The sequence below is a fragment of the Megalobrama amblycephala genome, linkage group LG10 (genome assembly GCF_018812025.1).
Source record: "Megalobrama amblycephala isolate DHTTF-2021 linkage group LG10, ASM1881202v1, whole genome shotgun sequence".
Classification (NCBI taxonomy): domain Eukaryota; kingdom Metazoa; phylum Chordata; class Actinopteri; order Cypriniformes; family Xenocyprididae; genus Megalobrama; species Megalobrama amblycephala.
This window is the reverse complement of record NC_063053.1, coordinates 2179712-2200996: the sequence shown is the minus strand read 5'-3', so window position 1 is coordinate 2200996 and position 21285 is coordinate 2179712. Positions and strand designations below refer to the sequence as shown.

The following is a 21285-nucleotide window of genomic DNA, read 5'->3' as shown; positions in this document are numbered from 1 at the left end:
TCCGGACCAGTAGGTGGCGCTACACCGAAAGGCAGCATGTATCCTCAGGTCGTCCTTGTGATGACATGGACCAAGTTTAGTCTAAATACAGTAAAAGTGTTAAGGAGATACAGCCTTACATCTATTTTTGCAAGCGCTAAGTTAAATTTGTTCGCACATTTTTCGAAAACAGTTTGAAAAATCAACTTGCATTCCACAACTTTTTGTCACCATGGTCTGAAGATGATCTGGTTCAATTTTTGTGAAAATCGGAAAAGGTTTTTTCAGAAAATTCAAAAATGGGGGGAAATTTTCATGATGGAAAATAACATCATCGGGTGCAATCGAATCATCTTTAGACGAGGAATTTTTGTTTCTAGCCCTTACGGTTCAAAAGTTATTAGTATAAACGAAGAGTTTGGTTCCAAAACGCGATAAACACCATTTTCAAAAAATTTAGTTTCTGCCAAAATCAGTATTATATCTGGTCGGTATTAAAAAAGTAATTTATTAATTTTGCGTTTTTCTGTCATGTTTTCTTCCTTTCTTTCCAAAACGTCTCCCTTCTCTGCAGAATGCGATATATCCACTCAGCCAATCACAGCGCTCCATTCCACCCACTGTAAACATTGAAGGCTTTTTAAAAAGCCGTTTTTAATACCAATGTACTCGGCAAATGTGTTTATTTTAATCGTGCGGCGGCGCCAGATACTCTTTAATCGGTAATGACAAATAATTTATAACATTAACAAGATGACCATTTTGGGAGTGATGGCTGAATGTATTTTTAGTAAAATGCTTGTATACAATATAAATTGGCAAAGCTCAGACTCTGTCATATATGTGAATCAACTTACTTTGTTGTGTATTTTCAATTTGAAAAATAACTTTTATATTGATGGATTAATTGCATTTTATTAAAAAAGTGTCATGGATTTATTGCATTTTGGGAAAAAAATAATACGTTTTTATAATAAACTTTTTAAAATCAAAATGTAGATTTTAATTTTTAATGTTTTTATATCCAAAAGATGCTATGTGAAAGTTTGAAACAGAAAATAATGGTTTTCATCTTGCCACTTTCTTGGTAAAGAAAACACATTTTTACTCAAAATAGTCAAAATGGAGTTATTGCGTTTTGGAACCAAACTATTCAAATATAAGTGCACATTTGGACAGCAGGTGGCGCTAGAGGGATTGAGTTAGAGACTCCAAATTTGCTATGGTGACAGTTCAGACTGTCCTCTATCAGTGTGCCAAATTTAATAACTTTCCCGCAAGTGGTTCTATGGGCTGCCATAGACTTCCAGAGCGGAAGAAGAACGGCAGCGGATACAATAGGTGCCTTCGGTGCTTGGCCTCTAAATATATTCACCTTGAAATCAGTTATTTTAAATGGTAATACTATTTCATAGTATTACTGTTTTTACTGTATTTTTGATCAAATAATTGTAGAGTTGGTAAGCAAAAGAGACAAAATCTTACCCCAAACGTTTAAATGCTAATATTATTGGAGAAACCTGGCCAAAACAAATGGCAATTCCACACAAAATGACCAATTTCTGAACTATGAAGCCTGGGTCACATCACAGAGGATGTTGGTTTCATCCTTTCTGTTTTTTCATTGTATTTTATTGTTAATGCTTGAAACATGAACACATGTTGAGACACTTAAGGCCCATTTTACGCTCGCTTAGCTTTCTGAGAGCGCTCTGGAAACACAATATTAAGCAAATAGACTTTAAAGGGATCTTTAAAGCACATGTGTGAAGTCACAGTATTTCACGCCGAGGAACGAGAAGCTCCTCTGTGACTTCTTGTTTTTGAAGAAAACAGCGATTACTTGTGTCTCGACTTACAGAAACACTTCAGAAACATCATCAGGTGATTGCTCACTGCTTCTCAGATATCACGTTATGAGCAGCAAAGGTTTCTTTTGGCTGGAGCGCACAGATTGTTGCATAAGGCTTTTGAAACCACCATTTCTGGCCATGTTTGCACTGCGCGAATAGAAAACAGGTGGCCGAGCCCAGATAGGTCCTGGACATGTTTATTTGGTATGAACACAATGTAAGGCCACTGGCGGTCTTCAAAAAGCCCACCCAGGCCACCGCGAACGAAAGGATTGTTAAATGAACTTGTCATTTCTACAAGACTAAACGCAGCGGTTTGCGTCGTGAGCCAATAAAACCAACAAATCGGGCTAAATATAAGGAGACGGTATTAGTGCTGCTGGATAAAGAAAGCATCGCTATTGCTAGAGCGGATATTAAATATTCATCTTCGCCTCATAATTCGTCCCGCACCGACAGATGTGATTGATTGCTGAGGATACGTCAGTTTTGCTTTTCACATTTTTTCAGAAATTTGTGGTCTTAAGAGTACAAAGCCAAATCAAAAACACACAGGAGATTCACATCACATGTGGACAAAACAAAACACCCCACCACAACGCTTGGCAAGATCTCACAGTGCAGATAAAAAATAATATGATGTCACTTCTAATAAAAGATCAGCCATTATTTTTAATGGCTTCCCACAGGCTCAAAGGTATTTCTATATTGGAGGCCTGTGTAAACAGCTCTATCGCCTCGCTCTATACCCCACCGATGACTTCATACAGGAGGTCGATGCCTTTGTTTCTTCCGCTTCCCTTTGGAACAATAGTCTGTTTTTCAAAAAATAACATTCTGTAAATCATACCGAATGCTGTGGTGAAATGATACCGCTATAGATGTCATCAGAGTGCCTTACTTTCTTCTTTAAGTAAATTAGCAAAAGGAGTTCCTGTACTGTGATACTGAAATCTAACAAGAGGTTGTTTAGTTAGGAAATGTTTGATATGAAGTGAAAACTCTTCCTCATACTTGGGCAGAGGTGTGCTGTTAGCTTACTAAGCAATCAGGTGCACGATTTTCACTTGAAACGGGCCAAAATAATCTCGCATACTTATACTAGTGTTCAAAAGAGATATAATTATTCATTTTTAAGTTTTATTAAGTGTTAACAATGAGATTGTGTGGTTTTTATAATCAGTTAACACTGCTTTTGTCTTTTTCTTTTACAAGATGGATCACAAAAAAAGTAATTTGGTTTAACCAAAATTTCGGTTTTACCGAATGACGATATTTTCAATCAATGCTAACAGGCTGATATCTTGCAAAAGGGCAATCAAATATTTTATATTTAGCACAAGTTTTTAAAATATTACAACATTTTCCATGTTTTATAGCGGTTGCACCGAATGACCTGATGTTTCGGGACATGCATATGATCAAGTGAAAACATGAATTTATCAAATAGTTAAGAGAGAGTTAGTTACTTTTCTTCACGACCATGTGGTCCTTTGCAGGTGTCTGAATGATGTCACATCCTGTCACATGATATTGATCCTTTATATTGGTTACTCCGAATGACATCAATGAAATTCATTTTTCCGGACATTCTTTCTCATAACAAAGCAACGACTTCTACACATAATTTTAACACCATTTTGCGCTATGTTGATATATGATGATATAAAACCATGCCAGAATAAAAATCATATACATTTATTACATTTTAAGATATTTTAATCACTAATGAACAGTTAAACCGAATGACCTTTTGACACTTCAAAATCTTTAAAATACCTTTATATGAAGCAAAATATAATTAAAACCTTTTGGATTTAATAAAAGAGATCTAGTTATACATACTTTAGATGTCATATCTTTGTTTTTTATTATTATTAAGGCCTTTGGACAAAAAAAAAAAATAATTACCCGTCACATCATTGACCCTTGTTCAAAAATACAGTAAAATCAGTAATATTGTGAAATATTATTATAATTTAAAATAACTGTTTTCTATGTGTTTGCACTTTATTTTATACATATTATCTTTTTATTCTTTTTAATTCTTTTTCTTGTTTTTATTTCATTTTACATCAATCTTTTATGTATCATCTTTTTATTTCTGACTTTTAATGCCATTTTTATTATTATGTATTTGGTTCTTCTTTATGTAAAGCACTTTGAATTACCATTGTGTATGAAATGTGTTATACAAATAAAATTGCCTTGCATTTTAAACAGTAATTTATATCCAGTGATCAAAGCTGAATTTTCAGCATCATTACTCCAGTCTTCAGTGTCACATGATCCTTCAGAAATCATTCTAATATGCTGATCTGCTGCTCAAGAAACATTTATTATTATTATCAACGTTGAAAACAGTTTCATATTCTTGTGGAAGCAGTGATAATTTTTTTTCCAAGGACAGAAACATTTTATAAGAACAGCATTTATTTGTAATAGTATCTTTTGTAACATTATATATATATATATATTTACTGCCACTTCAGATCAATTTAATGCATCCTTACTGAGTAAAAGTATTCATTTCTTGCTGTCCTTTACTCAGAGTAGATGCCGCACTTAATTTGAATCTAAATCTAGTTTCATTTAACTGGTATATAAATTTAGAATTAACCCACTTTTTTAAGTGGATCCCTACAGAATACACAATATTATGCTTTCTACATTATAAAGGGTTTTATGGGGCAATCTTAAAGAGCGCTGGAGGAAGTGTTGACTTTCTCCTCTATAATTTACCTTCATTTGGGATTTCTTAAACGGAGGCCCATTTCCACATCCTCGCCTCTATAATGCCACACTAACACAGATTCATCAGTGCTATCAGTCAACTGAATCGCCCATAAAGAGATGGAGGGTTTGCCCAACACGAATGTAAGAATAAATATACGTCCAAAGGCCATTTCCTAAACAAATGGCAGCGGTTCTTCAGCCTATTAACATTAACGACGTGTTACGCTCATCTGTCGTCTAAAACACTGTGCTGCCCACTTCACTTTAACTCAGTAAATCTCACGGTTTACATGGGCTGTTGACAGTCGGACCGGAGAGCAGCAGCTGCGTCCTGAAGCAAATATCCCCAAAAAATGCCCTTGTATGTCAGAGCGAGCGTGGCGATGGGATAACGCGAGCACTTGAGCGGCTCGGTTTAGCCTCAGAAGGCCAGAGGCGTGAACAGACAGGGCCAAACAATGATCTCATCCCAAAATAATTGCTCCTCTTGTGGCTGTTCTCTTCCCTCCCACTCCCCTGTGCTGCCCGCACTCCAACTTCAGACAAAAAGAAGCAAAGAAACGAAACAGAGGGGCTAGAGCAGGGTCAGAGGGCCAGGACGGTCTGTTTCCACCTTTATCTCCACTGCTTTTTCTTTTTTGTGTGTAAACTGCAAGTGTAATTTTCCACTTAGTGATGCAACCACTCAACCAATTTACCACTTTTGACATCAGTTTATTGGGAAAAAAACAAAAAAGTGAGCAAAAACAGGCCTTCCTCTTCAAAGAGACACAAAGGCAAATACTGATAATCTGATATGAAGCAAAATGATTTTGCTTGATGTTATTTACTTTCAACAACATGCCCAGATTTCACCCCAAAATCAACAAGAACGAAATAAGAAATTATGTTTTGTATAAAGAAAATGAAGCATACTTTCAGGCCCCTTCATATATAATTATGTATATGTATGATATAAAAATTATATATATATATATATATATATATATATATATACACACTTTTTTAACATTATAAATTGATAATTTCACAATGCAAAAATATATATATATATACTTTATAAAATTATATATATATATATAATTAAAATATATAATATAAAATTATACAAATATAAATTAATAAATTATAAAAAATATATTAAAAAAAATATATATATATAAATATATATATATAAATAATATAATATTTTTATAATTTTTAATATATATATGTATATATATATATATATATTTAAAATATATAATATAAAATTATACAAATATAAATTATAAAAAATATATAAAAACATTATAAATTAGATTTTAATGTATTATTATAAAAAATTATTAAAAAAATGATAAAGATTAATTTTTATATATATATATATAGAATATTTTTATAATTTTTAATATATATATATATATTAATATATATATATATATATATATTATAATTGTACAAAATATATATGAAATATATATATATATAATATTTTTATAATTTTTAATATATATATATATATATATTTTAATTGTACAAAATATATATGAAATATATATATATATATATATATATACATATATACATATATACTTTACATTGTGAAATTATCAATTTAAAATTTTACAAAAAATATTGATGTTATTTAAAATGTATTTATATTAATTATAAAATATATTTTATATACATATACCATTACAAATTGTATTATTCCTGTTGAATTTTCAGCATCACTACTCTATCTGTGTCACATGATCTTTCAGAAATCATTTTGATATGCTGATTTGTGTTTATATTTATATCTATATTATGCTTGCATAACTTGCACTGCTTAATTAAATACTAATTTAGGTTGATTTGAATTAAATAATTATTGTCGTGTTAAAATAAATTGTTACAATGAAAAAAAAAATGGAACAGTCTTCATTTTCTTAATGCAAAAATACAATATGTTTTCCAATCGAGTTTGGTGTGAAATGTGACCTTTTCACCGTAAATAGCATTCTTGTAGCTTAAAATGTGTTAGCAGCTCCGAAAACATGGGTTTGATTCCCAGAAATGCATACAAAATTGCCTTGAGTGCAATAAAAATCATCTGTCAAGTACATAAAATGCAAATGAATAGCACTAGTGACAAGTCAGTGATCATACCTGAGTGATCTCCTTGTTAAACAGGGCGTTTTGTTGGGTAAAACTGTGGTCATTCTGCACCGATGAGACTTTTGAAGCCAAACACATGTCCTTGTGCTCACAGGATGGACTGTCCACCGCGTCTTTCCTCATTTGGGTTTTGAGTATATGAGTCTGTGTGGGAAAAAAAATGAAAATGTCACTTATTCATGGGGAAAAGTTGTCATATATATGAGTTAAATCATCTGAACACTCTGTGCTGGTGGGCCTGAGAGCTTGTGTGACGTCATGGTGAGTTTATATTGAGAGGAAGACGCTTACACAATGGAAGGGCTGCGAAACAAGTCCGGGCAAGAAACAAGGTCATTTCAGATCACTGGGACGCAAAACCACAAAGTCAATTCCCACAGTGATGATGTCATTGATGACTACGAGTGAGGAAGAGCATTCATGTTTAAATATGTGGCAAATTATCCACAAGAACACACGGAAAAGAATGAGAAAATTAAACTAATATGCCTTTAAAATGTCTGTTCAATCAGTATATCATATGTCTACAACTGGAAAAAATACATTTATATACAAAATACATCAAAAATTTGAACTATAAACCAACAAAACCATTGTGATGTCATTCCACACCAGGGTTGATTATGAAGTGTTTGTTCAGATCACTAACACATGTGCAGCAGTAATAGTGACTCTACTGGCGATTTGCTTCAGGATATTGATCATCCAATCAAATGGAGTCTAATTAGGGTCTCTTGACGGATTGGAGCTGTACATTTTTGCTGTGAATCAGCATGTAAAACAACACAGAAAGCATTGCAAACACGTGTCAGACTGTCTTATATAACCAAAAGCCACCGTCAGCACAACCGCTGATGATAATGGTGCTGAGGACACATTTAAAGTGCAATTTCACAAAGCGAATAAAGTCAGGAAACATCTGTGCCGATGTTGGGAAAGGGCGGCCCATTAATTTATCATATCATCACAATCAGAATAAAAGATGAGAGCTCGTGTTTGTTTCCTAAAAACTTTATACTGCAAAAAAATCATCTTCATCAGTATCTTTGGCTTGTTTTTCATTATTAAATATCTTTTATACAAGATTCATTTACTTCAGATGTTAATGGAACCAGGCAACAATTATAATTGTAATATTATTAATTATTAAATAAATATATTAGTTAAAAAGTAATTTTTTTATCTTTCAAAATAAATATTTATATATATTTTAAACATATAAAAGTATAATACATTGCATTATATTTATATTAAATGTATATATTACAGTATATTTTTATATTATATTTATAAATACATGTCAAGTAATTCTATCTATCTATATAATTTTAAATATATATATATATATATATATATATATAAGTATATAGTATTATAATTAAGTGTTATTATATTAAGTTCTAATATTGTTTTAAGCAATATATTTTTTAATAAATGCTTTAAAAATGGTCATAAATTCAATAATCAATTTTTTTAAGCAAATAAAAAGTGAGTGTTATGCCAATATTTTTGCAAATATGCCAATATTTTCAGAAAAATACACATAAACACATTGCTAATCAAGTTTTTTTTATGGATGTTTAGATATTTTATATTATATTTTTGATATATTATTTTTTAACCATATGTAAATTCTTATAATAACTATTATGAATATATATATATATATATATATATATGATTTTATATTATTAAATTGTTTATTCTTGTTTTAAGCAATATTTTAAAAAAAAATTTAAAACATGGTCATAAATCCATATTTTTAAATACACAAATATACATGTACCAACTCTGAATATCTGAAGCAATTTTGCAATTCAAGTTGTTTTATGTATGTTTAGATATTTTTATATTATATTTTTGATATATTTTTAACCATATGTAAAGTAATTCTTATAATAACTATGATAAATATATTTATATATATTATATTATTTTATAATATTAATTTGTTTATTGTTATTTTAAGCAATATTTTTAAATAATGTTTTTTATAAAATGGTCATAAATCCATATTTTTCTTAATGTTGTAAGAAAATACACAAAAACATACACATAACAATTGTGAATATCTGAAGCAATTTTGCTATTCAAGTTGTTTTATGTATGTTTAGATATTTTTTATTATATTTTTTGATATATTATTTTTTAACCATATGTAAAGTAATTCTTATAACTATTATAACTATATTTATATATATTATATTATTAATTTGTTTATTGTTATTTTAAGCAATATTTTTAAATAATGTGTTTTTAAAAAATGGTCATAAATCCTTATTTTTCTTAATATTGTAAGAAAAATACACAAACATACACATAAAAACTGTGAATATTTAAAGCAATTTTGCTATTCAAGTTGTTTTTATGGATGTTTAGAAATTTGTATATATATTTTTTTTTTAACCATATGTAAAGTAATTCTTATAATAATTATTATAAATAAATATATATATATATATATATATATTTTAAATCATATTGAAATAAAAATTGTATTATATTATTAAATTGTTTATACTTGTTTTAAGCAATATTTTTAATGTTTTTTTTAAATGGTTGTAAATCCAATAAGCAAAATTTGTTCATTTTAAGCAAATAAAAGAATGTGAAAGTTATACACTCCACATATACAATAAAAAAAACATGCCAATGTTGTAAGAAAAGTACACTTAATTAAATATAGATGAAACACGTCAGAATATCTTAAGCAATGTTGCTTCTCAAGTTGTTTTATGGACGTTCTACTGCAAAACAAGACAAAAGCACTGATAAAGAAAATGATTTCTGCAGTGCAAATCTAAACTGTGTCCATCACTCGGCGTGTCCCGTCCATGTCCAGTGATTCCGAGTGTCATCCCATCCTGTATGACCTCATGTTTTCCACATGGCGGCAGTGAGGAAAGATTCCCGATGCGCTCAGCCTGGTCACACACGGCCCAGAGGCGCTCAGACTGCGACCAGTTTGTTTTGAGTGCTGGTTTCCCTTAATGCTGCAAGTAAACATTTATTTCACAGGCATCATGCCTCTCAAACAACAGCGTCGAGCGCAGGTGGCCCCGACCGCAGCCGCCGTCTCATCAAAGGGCGGTCCGTGTTTTAAGGGCCTCGACTCACATTAACCCAAAACGGCTGTAAAAGTTTCACCGCTGCTTTTTCCTCTGCAAAACCCAACTGAACACTTAAAATAATAAGTCGTTTAGGCTTGGCCCGCTGCGCCACTGACATCACTTCCTAAATTCCAAGAGCCCATTATCTTATATACATCTGGCTACGGCTGAACGCAAACCACTCAAGAGGGAATTCACGGACAAAACGTAATTCTGCTGCATTAGGTTTGGGGTCAGGCGTGTGTGAGAGACATTTTAGAACGGAAGAGGAACAAGAAATACAAGATCTGCAAAACGATACAGCAATAAGGAGACGATATAGTTACAATACCATTGGCTTACGGTTTAAAAGTCCGTATAGACTTAACAAATGATTGAATTTCTCCTTAGAGAATTAGATTTTTATGTTTGAGCTCAGTGAAGATAATCGCTTCTTTAAGAGCCACAAGTCTTGCGATTGGAAACAGAAATAGCAGCAAAAATAGGGTTATTATAGTTAACTAAAACTTATTGAAGTACAATAAATATTAACTGAAAATAAAATATAACTTTTATACTTTAAATTTTATTTCAGCTACTTGCCGAAGCAACATTTCTCATTTTATTTTATTTTCATTTAGTTGTTTAAAATAAACAACTAATTGAAATGACAAAAACACACAACAAAATGACTAAAAATAAAAATAAAAACTAATAAAAAATAGTATCTCACTGATAACGAAATAAAACTGGTGTGAATGATGCAATCAAATTTAAACTTTATTATATTTGTGTCAAAGACTATAGAATAACACAAGACGCGTCACTCATATTGTTTTGAATAGACCCCTTAAAAGTTTGTATACATTGCAACGTTTCCTGGTGGGCGGGGCTTAGCTGGAGGCAAAAAGAGACGCTGGACTCAATGTTGACAAGCGTAAGCTAGCATGTTTTAGGAGGGATTTATTAAACATAGATGCAGAAGAAGGTTCAGAACTGTCCGAATATGTACAGTCACTGACTCTGCGGGACCGTGACAGCTATTTTTGTAAATTAACTTAAGTTTTGGATATTTCCTAGACAACATATGGTGGTTCGGGGAATTTTGTCAAGGCTTATTGTCTAATGTAACCTAACGCTGGGCTAACTATGATTATGGCTAGCAATGTGGATTATAGAGACCATTCAAAGGATGGCACATACATCTATCGCTGTATGTTTGTTTAACATTTAAGCTAGCTAGTGCGCTGAAAATTGGCGACTTTTCACCTATAAAACAGAAACTTGCTGATTTGTACTAGATAAAACCAACACACCATTACATATACATCGATTATTTTACCTGATATGAAGTGTGCACTGCAAACACGAGCATTATTTATGATTGTCTCTGTCCAGTCTGTACGCCGTATTGCATTCAACCACAATTATCTTTTTGATTTCTGTGAAGGAATGTCTGCCGGGATCTGGTAAAACTTTAGTTTTGAACCAAAAGTCCTGTTCCTTCTATTCTGGCAGCCAAAAACACAACAAGACGACATTTTAAAGTCAAAACCTCAAACTTTTAGCGCGCCTGCTATGAGTTCTTATTTATGTTTTGCCTCCAGCTAGAGCGGTGACGTCACAGTGACGTAGGTGATTAAGGGGTCTATAGGAGAAAGTGCAACGCGCAATATGGCGGAATAATTCCCGCCTTCTAAATAAGATCCAATCGCCGATTGGTAAAGTCATTGCGGCCGTTAGAAGCTCCGGTTCCTATAGAAACAGTCAGACACAGGCTTCCTATTGAGGGTATGCATCGACGTCACTTTCCCGCCGAAAGCGCGCTCCCTCAGATGAACTGAGTGGCAAAAGAACCTGCTGCGTGACTGGATTTAATAGGGGAAACTGTAAAACAAACGATTACACTAAAGGTTGGACTCGAAAGTGTTCCTTACAACTTGTCAAAGAAACCTAATCCATCGATATTGACATGCAGCCAGGAGTCGTGTTTCCTGACATCTAACGTTATATGTGCCTGATTTCGACGGCGGGGAAATACATAAAGCAAATCTGGCTGTGAATATTTGATATAACTACAATATAGGTAGGTTTTAATCCGCGTAATCACTTATCAATGTTATATATATCGTCATATTGTCCAGCCCTAACATATATATAGTTTTGTAGTATAGTTTTTGTCAGTGTTTATTTAAAACACCCAATTATGCAGAATATAAGATGGTAAATATTTAATTGACACAATATATAACAATACAATATATATGGTATGATTTTACCTCAAAATCCAAAAATTTGACACAAAATGAAAACTGCAAATCCATGTTTCTCTGCCTGGAGTCCAGCTGTTTCTGTGAATTGCAGCGATCCATTTGCTTCTTTTTTCTGTAGCTTTCGGCAGTCTTTAAATATATACCTCAGGGTTTGTGTCAAAGCTCTTTCACGTTTTTGGATGTGTTTGTGTGTTTTTCGCGGCATTCACGCTGAAAACCAATGCTGCCGCTCAATCTTTTGCCACTTAGTAGGCGTGACCGCAGCCGTAACGGTCGACGGTGACGTCACGTGCATTACGACTGCGCATGCGCATTAGCTTGATCCAGCCTGAAAAGTACCGTTTTTTTGTCATGATTCGAGCGTTTAGAATTTATGAGACAGTTGTTGTCAGATTTCATTGGTGATTTCAAATATGAAATTTAATCGAAAGCTTGGCAAACAGCTTTGGAGAATTTGATGTTTCCCCATTCAAAGAGATTGAAGCTGCACTTGCATGCCCAAGAGGCGTTTCAAAGATGGCCGCCGAGTGAAATGACTTGTCTTAAAGGGACTTTGTTTGTGTATCAGAATATTTCCAAAAAACATAAAATGCATTGTTTTCATAATAAAATAAAGTGAATATTTTTATAATGATAGTTCACTTGTAAAAGAATTTAAAATATACAATTTTCTTGCTTCAAATCAAAATTTTTGTTGTGATTCTCAGAAGTGGTTGGTTTGGTTTGTGTTTTCTTTAATGAAGATATCTATGATGAAAATGAATATGAAAAAAGGCCTAAAAAAAGGCTTGCTTGTTTTTCCTTCACTTTGGACATAAGAATCTGCTAAATGTATAAATGTAAAATCAAAGACTAACTGAAAAAGAAAAGAACCTGAATGATGAAAACATCATATCTTGTGCTGTCAGTCCGTGAGTCATTAGTGTTATTAATCTGGTAAATCATACAGTAAGGTTTACCTGTGGAGAAGAGGATAGTTTCTCTCGGTCACCGCTGCACTGCTTTTCAGCATCTTTACACAGTAACACCTAAACAAAGACACAAACAACGAGCTCTGATGATCCAGAATGATCATGTGAGATAGACAATAGTGTAATTTTGGTTTTCATGAGCAAAACCTATTATTTGTAGGTTTAATTGCATCATATACTGTATATATATATATATATATATATATATATATATATATTAGTGCTGTCAAAATTAGCGTAAATGCATGTGATTATTCTTTCAGTTTAATCCCGTTAAAAATATTTAACACAATTAAAGCAGCATCCATTTTTTCCATCATAAAACGTTACATTATATGATCATGCTCTTATTCCGAAAAAGAAAAATGCTTTTAAATCATTCGAGTGCCACAAGACAAGATGCACACCAGTATTGAGTTCTCTTTTGCGCTTGAACAAACAATAACATCATAATTATGACAAAATGCCCATTTTGTGACATATCCTCATAAGAGCAGTCTTAAATGAGTTAAATAACGTCTTAAATGAACTTAAAGAGTGAGAAAATGAGATGCGCGTCAGATCCACGTAATGATCGGCAGCGGAAGCTCTTAAAGTGACAGCAGCCTAATAAACCAGTCACTGTGATGTCTGTCATTAATGTTCATCAAAGAACAAAGATAATGCAGAAAATTGTAGCTTTAATAAGGATTAATCTATATTTAATTTATAATTTATGCAGTGAAGACTGTAAAGTGTTTGATAACTTATTCAATTTATCTTTATTAAAAAAGATAAATATGATATTTATTATAATGGGTTTATGAAGATTATTTTAAGTTCACTTCAATTAAAAGTTATTTTTTAAAGCCTAATAAATGTTGAAATTGATAGCTTTCAGTTATACTGTAATGTTGAATGTCTATAATTAATATTTCATAGATTCATCAGTATCAGTGAAACTGGATGCCATTAAACAAATATTTAAAATATACTGCCTTTAAGTTGTTTCTATGGAGAGTAACTTAAATTAATCCAATATAAAAAATATTTAAAATTCCAATGCTTTTATCGCGATTAATTACAGAAAAAATGTGCAATTAACTGATTAATTTTGTTTTTTATTTATTCGTCCCGAACCGTACGGTGCAGATTCATGCAGTCAGACGACGAATACAGTCAGTCACAGGCGATTCACACTCCAATCCAGAAGGGGGCGCGCGGTAATGCAGCACTGTTTGCTAACCGCCACAACAGGAAAAAGTGCAGAAGAAGAACAAGACCTATGCATAGATATGTTTACATGTAATCTCTCAACCAGTGTTTCAACCGCAGAAAGACATCAATAAAACAGCTTGAGAATAATATCTGACGTAGCATTACGTTCACCTCAGGCAAGTCATTCAGTGTCCACAGCATGTTAGTTTACTATAGAAATGAACTCTAGAGGGAGCATTTCACTAAATATATGCACTATATTAGCTTATACTGTATATTCATTATATTTTCTTTACCTGTTAGTATTGTCTTAATTATTTAATATATGTTTATATTAATTTGTCATGAAAACAAGTTATGACAGTAACTGTATAAATTATTTTTCAAAAATAATTCCAACCGTACCGAACTGTGACTTCAATACCGAGATACATACCGAACCATCATGTTTGTGTACCATTACACCCCTAATATTATATATATATATGACGAGTTTGGTTCCAAAACGCGATAAACGGCATTTTAAAAAAACTTGAGTTTCAGTATTGTATCTGGTCGGTTTTGAAAAGTCAATTATTACTTTTGCACAAAATGCGATTTCCGTCGTGTTATTCTGTCATGTTTTCTCCCTTTCTTTCCAAAACGCGACAAACGTCAGTCTGCTTTTTCTGCAGAACGCGATATATCGGCTCAACCAATCACAGCGCTCCATTCCACCCACTGTAAACATTGAAGGCTTTTTTAAAAAGCCGTTTTTAATACCAATGTACTCGGCAAATGTGTTTATTTGTTATTGTTATTGTTTATTTATTAACAAGATGACCCGTTGAATTCATTTTGGGAACGACGGCTGAATGAATTTTTACTAAAATGCCAGTATATAAGATAAATATTGGCAAAGTTTGGACTCTGTCATATATGTGAATCAACTTACTTTGTTGTGTATTTTCAATTTGAAAAATAACTTTTATATTGATGGATTAATTGCATTTAAAAAAAAAAAAAAAAAACATGTCATGGATTTATTGCATTTTGGGGAAAAATATAATAAAAATATAATAAAAAAAATATAATAAACTTTTTAAAATCAAAATGTAGATTTGAATTTTTAATGTTTTTATAACCAAAAGATGCTATGTAAAAGTTTGAAACAGAAAATAGTGGTTTTCATCTTGCCACTTTGCAACACATTTTTACTCAAATTAATCAAAATGGAGTTTTTGCGTTTTGGAACCAAACTCTTCATATATACACACACTTTTATGTTAGATGCTATTAATTGATTTGACAGCACTTACATTATATTACAATGTATTATATAAATATAAGAACAACCCAAAAATTAAGAAATCCTTAAAATTTCAAAACATATCATTTGTAATGAAATATAAATTGAAAGAAAAAAAAATCTGATCATTTTTACTAGCGTTAATTGACTTTTGGACCCAGCATATTTTGTATAGTATGAACATACAGAAGCGTTTCTGAAACGGTGTCTCCTGCTGACCCATTGACATTAAACCAAACCTGACCGAACACACACTGAATCCTGAAAGTGGATTGTAATAGAATGGAGCCTTTGAGCCGAAGCTCTGACATCATCTGAACTCGAGCAGTCATTCCAGGAAGAGCAGCGTTACATAATAAACACATCATCTGAACCACACAGATCCTGAGCACACAACCACACTCGTCTCCTGCATTTTCCAGCTTGTATAAGATACATAATAAGACGTGCCTATCAGCTCATGTGGACTTGCATGAACTAATATTAAAGCTGAAAGAGTGATGACATCATCAGCCTGGACGAGATCTGCTTCAATGGTATATTTGTGTGCCGTTTCCATGACATCTCATTATGTTTTGATTACGGAAGCTTTTGCTAAACAATGACAGCATGCGGAGGCTCCAAAAACAAGATTCCTCAACACCAGGACAGGCAATGGCCTGATGTGAATATTTACTAGTTTTTTGTAATCGCACATTAATTTAATGATCTATATTATAACAGATTTGTTGATTGTGCATTTTTTGTCTTTATATTAACTCTAATAATAGTTAAAATATATTTTTTAAAAAAGTTTTCTATTCATACACTCATTCATGTATTATGTATAAAGCATTTGTTTATAAAGAATATCACATGCTTTGTAAATAAAACAAATATTTCATCATTAATAATGATGAATGATGAAATGAGCATGAATTTCATCCTTAAAAAAAACAAAAAATATTGTTGTTCTGAATATTAATAGTTATTTTTTTACTTACACATTATGTAATATTATATTACCCTAAAAACAGATTTGTTGTTTGTGCATTTGTGTCTTAATATTAAAAATTCATCCTAATAATAAACATTCATTCATTTATTGCACTTACTAATGAATATTATGTACTTTATAAATAAAATATTTATCATTAATATTAAAAAAATTCCATCATTAATAATTATAAAATGAAAATGTGTTTTACCATTTAAAAAAAAAAATTACATTGTTTTCCGGATATCAATGGTTATTATTTTTCTTACACACGATCTAAAAAATACTGGGTTAAAAACACCCCAAGTTGGGTTGAAAATGGACAAACCCAGTGACTGAGTTAAATGTTTGACCCAGCCTGCTGGGTAGTTTTATTTAACACAACTATTGATTTAAAATTACTGTATTTCTTGCTTAAAATGAACTCAAAATATGTTGGAAATTAACATTTATTAATATGTTTAATACGTTTAATGAATAATAATTAAACAATAAACATTAAATTGCTTATTAATAAATGTTCACCTTTTGATTATTATTGTTGCCTCTAGTAATTATGTGTCTGATTTTTAATTTCCAACATATTTTGGGTTAATTTTAAGCCAGACATATAGTCATTTTTAAACAATAGTTGAGTTAAATAAAACTACCCAGCAAACATTTAACCCAACTGCTGGGTTAAAACAACCCAATTGTTGGGTTTGTCCATTTTCAACCCATCTTGGGTGCATTTTTTTTTTTTTTTAGAGTGTATTATATAATATTATATTGACATAAATAGATCTAAAGTTCGAAGCATTTTTGTATAATATTTTAAACCTCTTTGTACGCCTGCATTAAAAAACACTTCAGCCTTACACAAATGTATAATATAATTCAAATAATTGTCATTTGACTACTTTGCGGGCAAATCTCATTTGCATATTTTCAGTTTGACTTTTCTAAATGCACAGCAAGTTCTTCTTTAAGACACATTTTTACAGATAAATCAAATGCAGGAATACAAACAAAGCGTTTCTTACCTTCAAATGCGAGTTGGGTTTATTCTCACAGCTGACACCCACAATTTTAGGCAGCTGCGTGTTGGAAGTTGTGATGTTATTGTTGTTGTTGTTATTAATATTCTCCGAGTTCGCTCTTATCTTCTTCAGCTCCATCCCTGGAGTCAGTCTGTCCTTCGCAGCCTCCATTCGGCTGGAGATGGTGATCTTGCGAATGGATCTGGACGCAGCGTTCGGGGAGACTGTGTTTCTGTTCAGGTGGTCGTCTTCACGCGGATGCTTCGCCGGGATCGTCCCGGGTCCGCAGCGTCGATCTCGGCCGAGATAAAGAGACACCTGTTCATTCAGGTGCCTCAGTTTGCAGTTGTCCGAGAATGTCCGATTTGGCAGGTAACCATCTGGATCCAAGTCCGAGCACTTCGGCACGGCTGGCGCTGAGAGTTTGGTCCCAATGGTGAAAGGCTGGATTTTCCTCACAATACTTTCCGACATGGTTTACTTCAGTACGTCAATTTGGTGTCTAAATTTAAAAAATAAGAAGTCCGAAGTCCAAGAAATGCACGAAATCTAGTTGTCCACCTTCTTGTGCATGTTGAGAATGCACAAGACGCAGCCCAGGATGGCCTCCTTGGACTCCTGGGAACTGAGCCGGTCCCAGATGTGGCGCAGCACGGTGCCGAGGTGGCCAGCAGCCGCCGTGAGGCTTCTGCGGAGGAGCTGCGCGGCTGAGGCTGCTAATCTGCTACTGAAGAGACTGACAACCAGAGAGCGCAGCAAGAGGAAAACGGCTGGCATGCTGCCTGACTGCAAAGAGAGAGAGAGAGAGAGAGAGAGAGGGAAGGAGGAGGGGAAGCTTTCGTGAATGAGGGATGAAGTCACTGGACTTCTGTCAGAGCATGTGCAAAGCGCAGGCGGGAGGTTGTAAAGTCTGGCTGTCAAAACTTCCTCTCTGACTGAGAACAGAGGAGCCTGGCGATAAGAGCGGGACGGCGGAGACGGAAGGAGACCCCTGGGTGACCCTCGCGGGCAGACAGAAGCGCTTACCTTCGAAACGTACTGTAAATATTTAAAAATAGCAAATCGGCATGTTTTCCAAATCTTCGCATTCCAGAGATGAGAGAAGACTCTTGGTTTCAGTAAATTCTGAGCATAAATAAGCTTCTGATGAGCGCTGAAAAGATCTGCAGTGAAGATAAACGCTGGTGTTGTGCTCGCGTCGCCGTCTGATCTCAAGTGAAGCTCTTCAGACTTTCTCCTCACGTCTTTGTTCCGGGCCTCCAACAGTTGTCTCAACAGGTTTCCAGCCCAATGAAAGTGCACAAGCTAAATTAAGCAGAGGAATGACATGTGTTCTGAACAAATGATGCCTTCAGGACTGACCTTTCACCCCCGTGACTACAGTGATATAAGGGCACGTGTGGAGCTGACTAGTCACATTTGAACAGCAGAGAAAACGACATGGAGTGAGAACGCAGACCTGACGGGGTGAAAGAGGAAAGTTGTTTTAGAATGCTTGTTTTAGGTATTAAATTTTAAAGTGTTTCACGCTAAACATTTTGCTACCACATAGATTACAAACCACTCTGAAGATCTTAGCAACTACATGGAAATAGGGTTGGCAACCGTTCTGTATATTACAGAATCGTCCCGTATTTAAGGCATCAATGAAGCGTTCCGTATGGAAGGCATGCGGAATGCAGTTTGTCTAAATTAAGAATTAATCATTCCTTTGAGACAAATTTGCGAGGAATGGCTTTAAAGGGATAGTTCACCCAAAAATAAAAATTTGATTTACCCCCAGGGCATCCAAGATGTAGGAGACTTTGTTTCTTCAGTAGAACACAAATGATGATTTTTAACTCCAACCGTCTGTCAGTCGTATAATGGGAACTTCATCTATAAGAGTCAAAAAACATGCACAGACAAAATTAAACCCTGCAGCTCGTGACGACACATTGATGTCCTAAGACACGAAACGATCAGTTTGTGCGAGAAACCGAACAGTATTTATATCATTTTTTACCTCTGATATACCACTATGTCCAACTGCCCTCCACATCCAGTGTGTGAGGTGTGTACGAGCTCTGACGTAGTTTAAAGGATTAGTTCACTTTCAAATAAATTTTCCTGATAATTTACTCACCCCCATGTCATCCAAGATGTTCATGTCTTTCTTTCTTCAGTCGAAAAGAAATTAAAGTTTTTGATGAAAACATTCCAGGAACCTTTTATGCACATTACTTAACTGCAGATACTGAAATGACATACACTGTGTGGTACAGTACAAATATTTTGAGTGTCCCTTATTCTGTCCCTTATTTTCCTATAAAGAACCATGATTGTCCCTTATTTTCCTTTCCAGAAGTTGGCAACCCTACATGGAAATGACCTGCAATCACCAAGAACATGCACTAGCAACTACTCAAAACATCTTCATATTGCAAAGCAATGCCCCAGCAACACCTAAAATCATTCAAATCAAACCCTAGTAACCCCATACAATTCCCTAGAAACCACCCAGAACACCTTAGTCATAGCAACGACCTAGAACACCCTTGCAATGCACTAAAAAAAGCAAAGCACCCTAGAAACTGCATATTAGCAATTCCCTATCAACAACCTAGAACACTCTAGCTAGAAATGCCCTAACATCATCCAGACTACACTAGCAATGCCCTAGAAACCACCCAAATAACTGCATAGCAATGCACAGAAATCCAACTCTTCAATATGGAAACCCTCTAACAACCACCCAGAAACACCCTAGCAACCACATAGCAACATCCTGCAACTCCCCAAAATACCCTAGCATCATGGTGGTGAGTTTTTCATAGGCATATTTTTATAAAAAGTAAAAATCTCGTTACCTCTGCCATTAGACCCGGCCGTCACACATGATGTCAGTTTTTACGAGGTGTCGTAACAAAGGCTATAAATCTCTCACTCGCTCACAGTAAAAGTGAAGAGATGATGATGAAGGACTCTGAAATGAGAGAAAGCAATATTAATGTCAGTACAAAATCATGATGGGCACAATTTACAAAATATCTGAGCAAAAGCATCTATTCTTTAATATCTCAGTTGTTCCTTCAAGCCAGTAATGAGACAGAATGGAGAGGAAATGGGAGACTTTTGTTAACACCTGCAGAAGGTTTCAGAAGAGATCTCGAGTCAAAAGTCACTTCTATGTCGTTACTTTATACTCTCAATTAAGATGCACCAATGTATCGGCCAATAATCGGTTTCAGCCGATAAATTCAATTAATTTTACTATCAGCCATTGGCAGATTGTTTAAAAACAGCCAATGATCAGGGCCGATTATATCCTGTCAATCAAAAGGGATCGGAAAAACATGTCAGGCTGCAACTCATACTGTGAAGAAAATCACAGAAAATCAAATTGCGTGATATAAAGTCAAAATTAAGAGATATAAAGTCAGAATTGTGAGTTATAAAGTCAGAATTTCGAGTTATAAAGTCAGAATTGCGTGATATAAAGTCAGAATTTCGAGTTATAAAGTCAGAATTGCTTGAGATAAAGTCAGAATTGCGAGTTTATAATTTATAACTGAATACTTTTTCCAAAATTAGGAGTTATGAAGTCAGAATTGAGAGTTTTTATCACACAATTCTGACTTTATATATCGCAATTCTGACTTTATATCACTCAATTCTGACTTTATATCACTCAATTCTGACTTTATATCACTCAATTCTGACTTTATATCTCGCAATTCTGACTTTATATCACGCAATTATGACTTTATATCACTCAATTCT

The 21285-nt window shown here is 33.5% G+C and overlaps 2 protein-coding genes across 6 annotated transcripts in view; both read right to left on the bottom strand.

Annotated features, from left to right (window-relative positions):
• The window catches only part of LOC125276453 (spectrin beta chain, non-erythrocytic 1), a 72801-nt gene extending 54664 nt beyond the window's left edge, over window positions 1-18137 (bottom strand). For 4 of the 5 annotated variants that reach the window (XM_048203922.1, XM_048203925.1, XM_048203924.1 and 1 more), the window contains exons 1-3: window positions 17527-18137; window positions 13032-13100; window positions 6702-6854 (exon numbers count right to left, since the gene is read on the bottom strand). In XM_048203922.1, coding sequence (XP_048059879.1) covers window positions 6702-6854; window positions 13032-13100; window positions 17527-17997 — 693 coding nt within the window. In that variant the 5' untranslated portion in view covers window positions 17998-18137. The remainder of the gene's footprint in view (window positions 1-6701; window positions 6855-13031; window positions 13101-17526) is intronic. The other variant, XM_048203923.1, reaches the window with a different exon arrangement.
• LOC125276454 (protein myomixer) lies at window positions 18073-19322 on the bottom strand. Its single transcript, XM_048203928.1, has one exon. The coding sequence runs from the start codon at window positions 18298-18300 to the stop codon at window positions 18073-18075; it is 228 nt and encodes a 75-aa protein (XP_048059885.1). The 5' UTR covers window positions 18301-19322.
• Between the last annotated feature and the right edge of the window lie 1963 nt (window positions 19323-21285).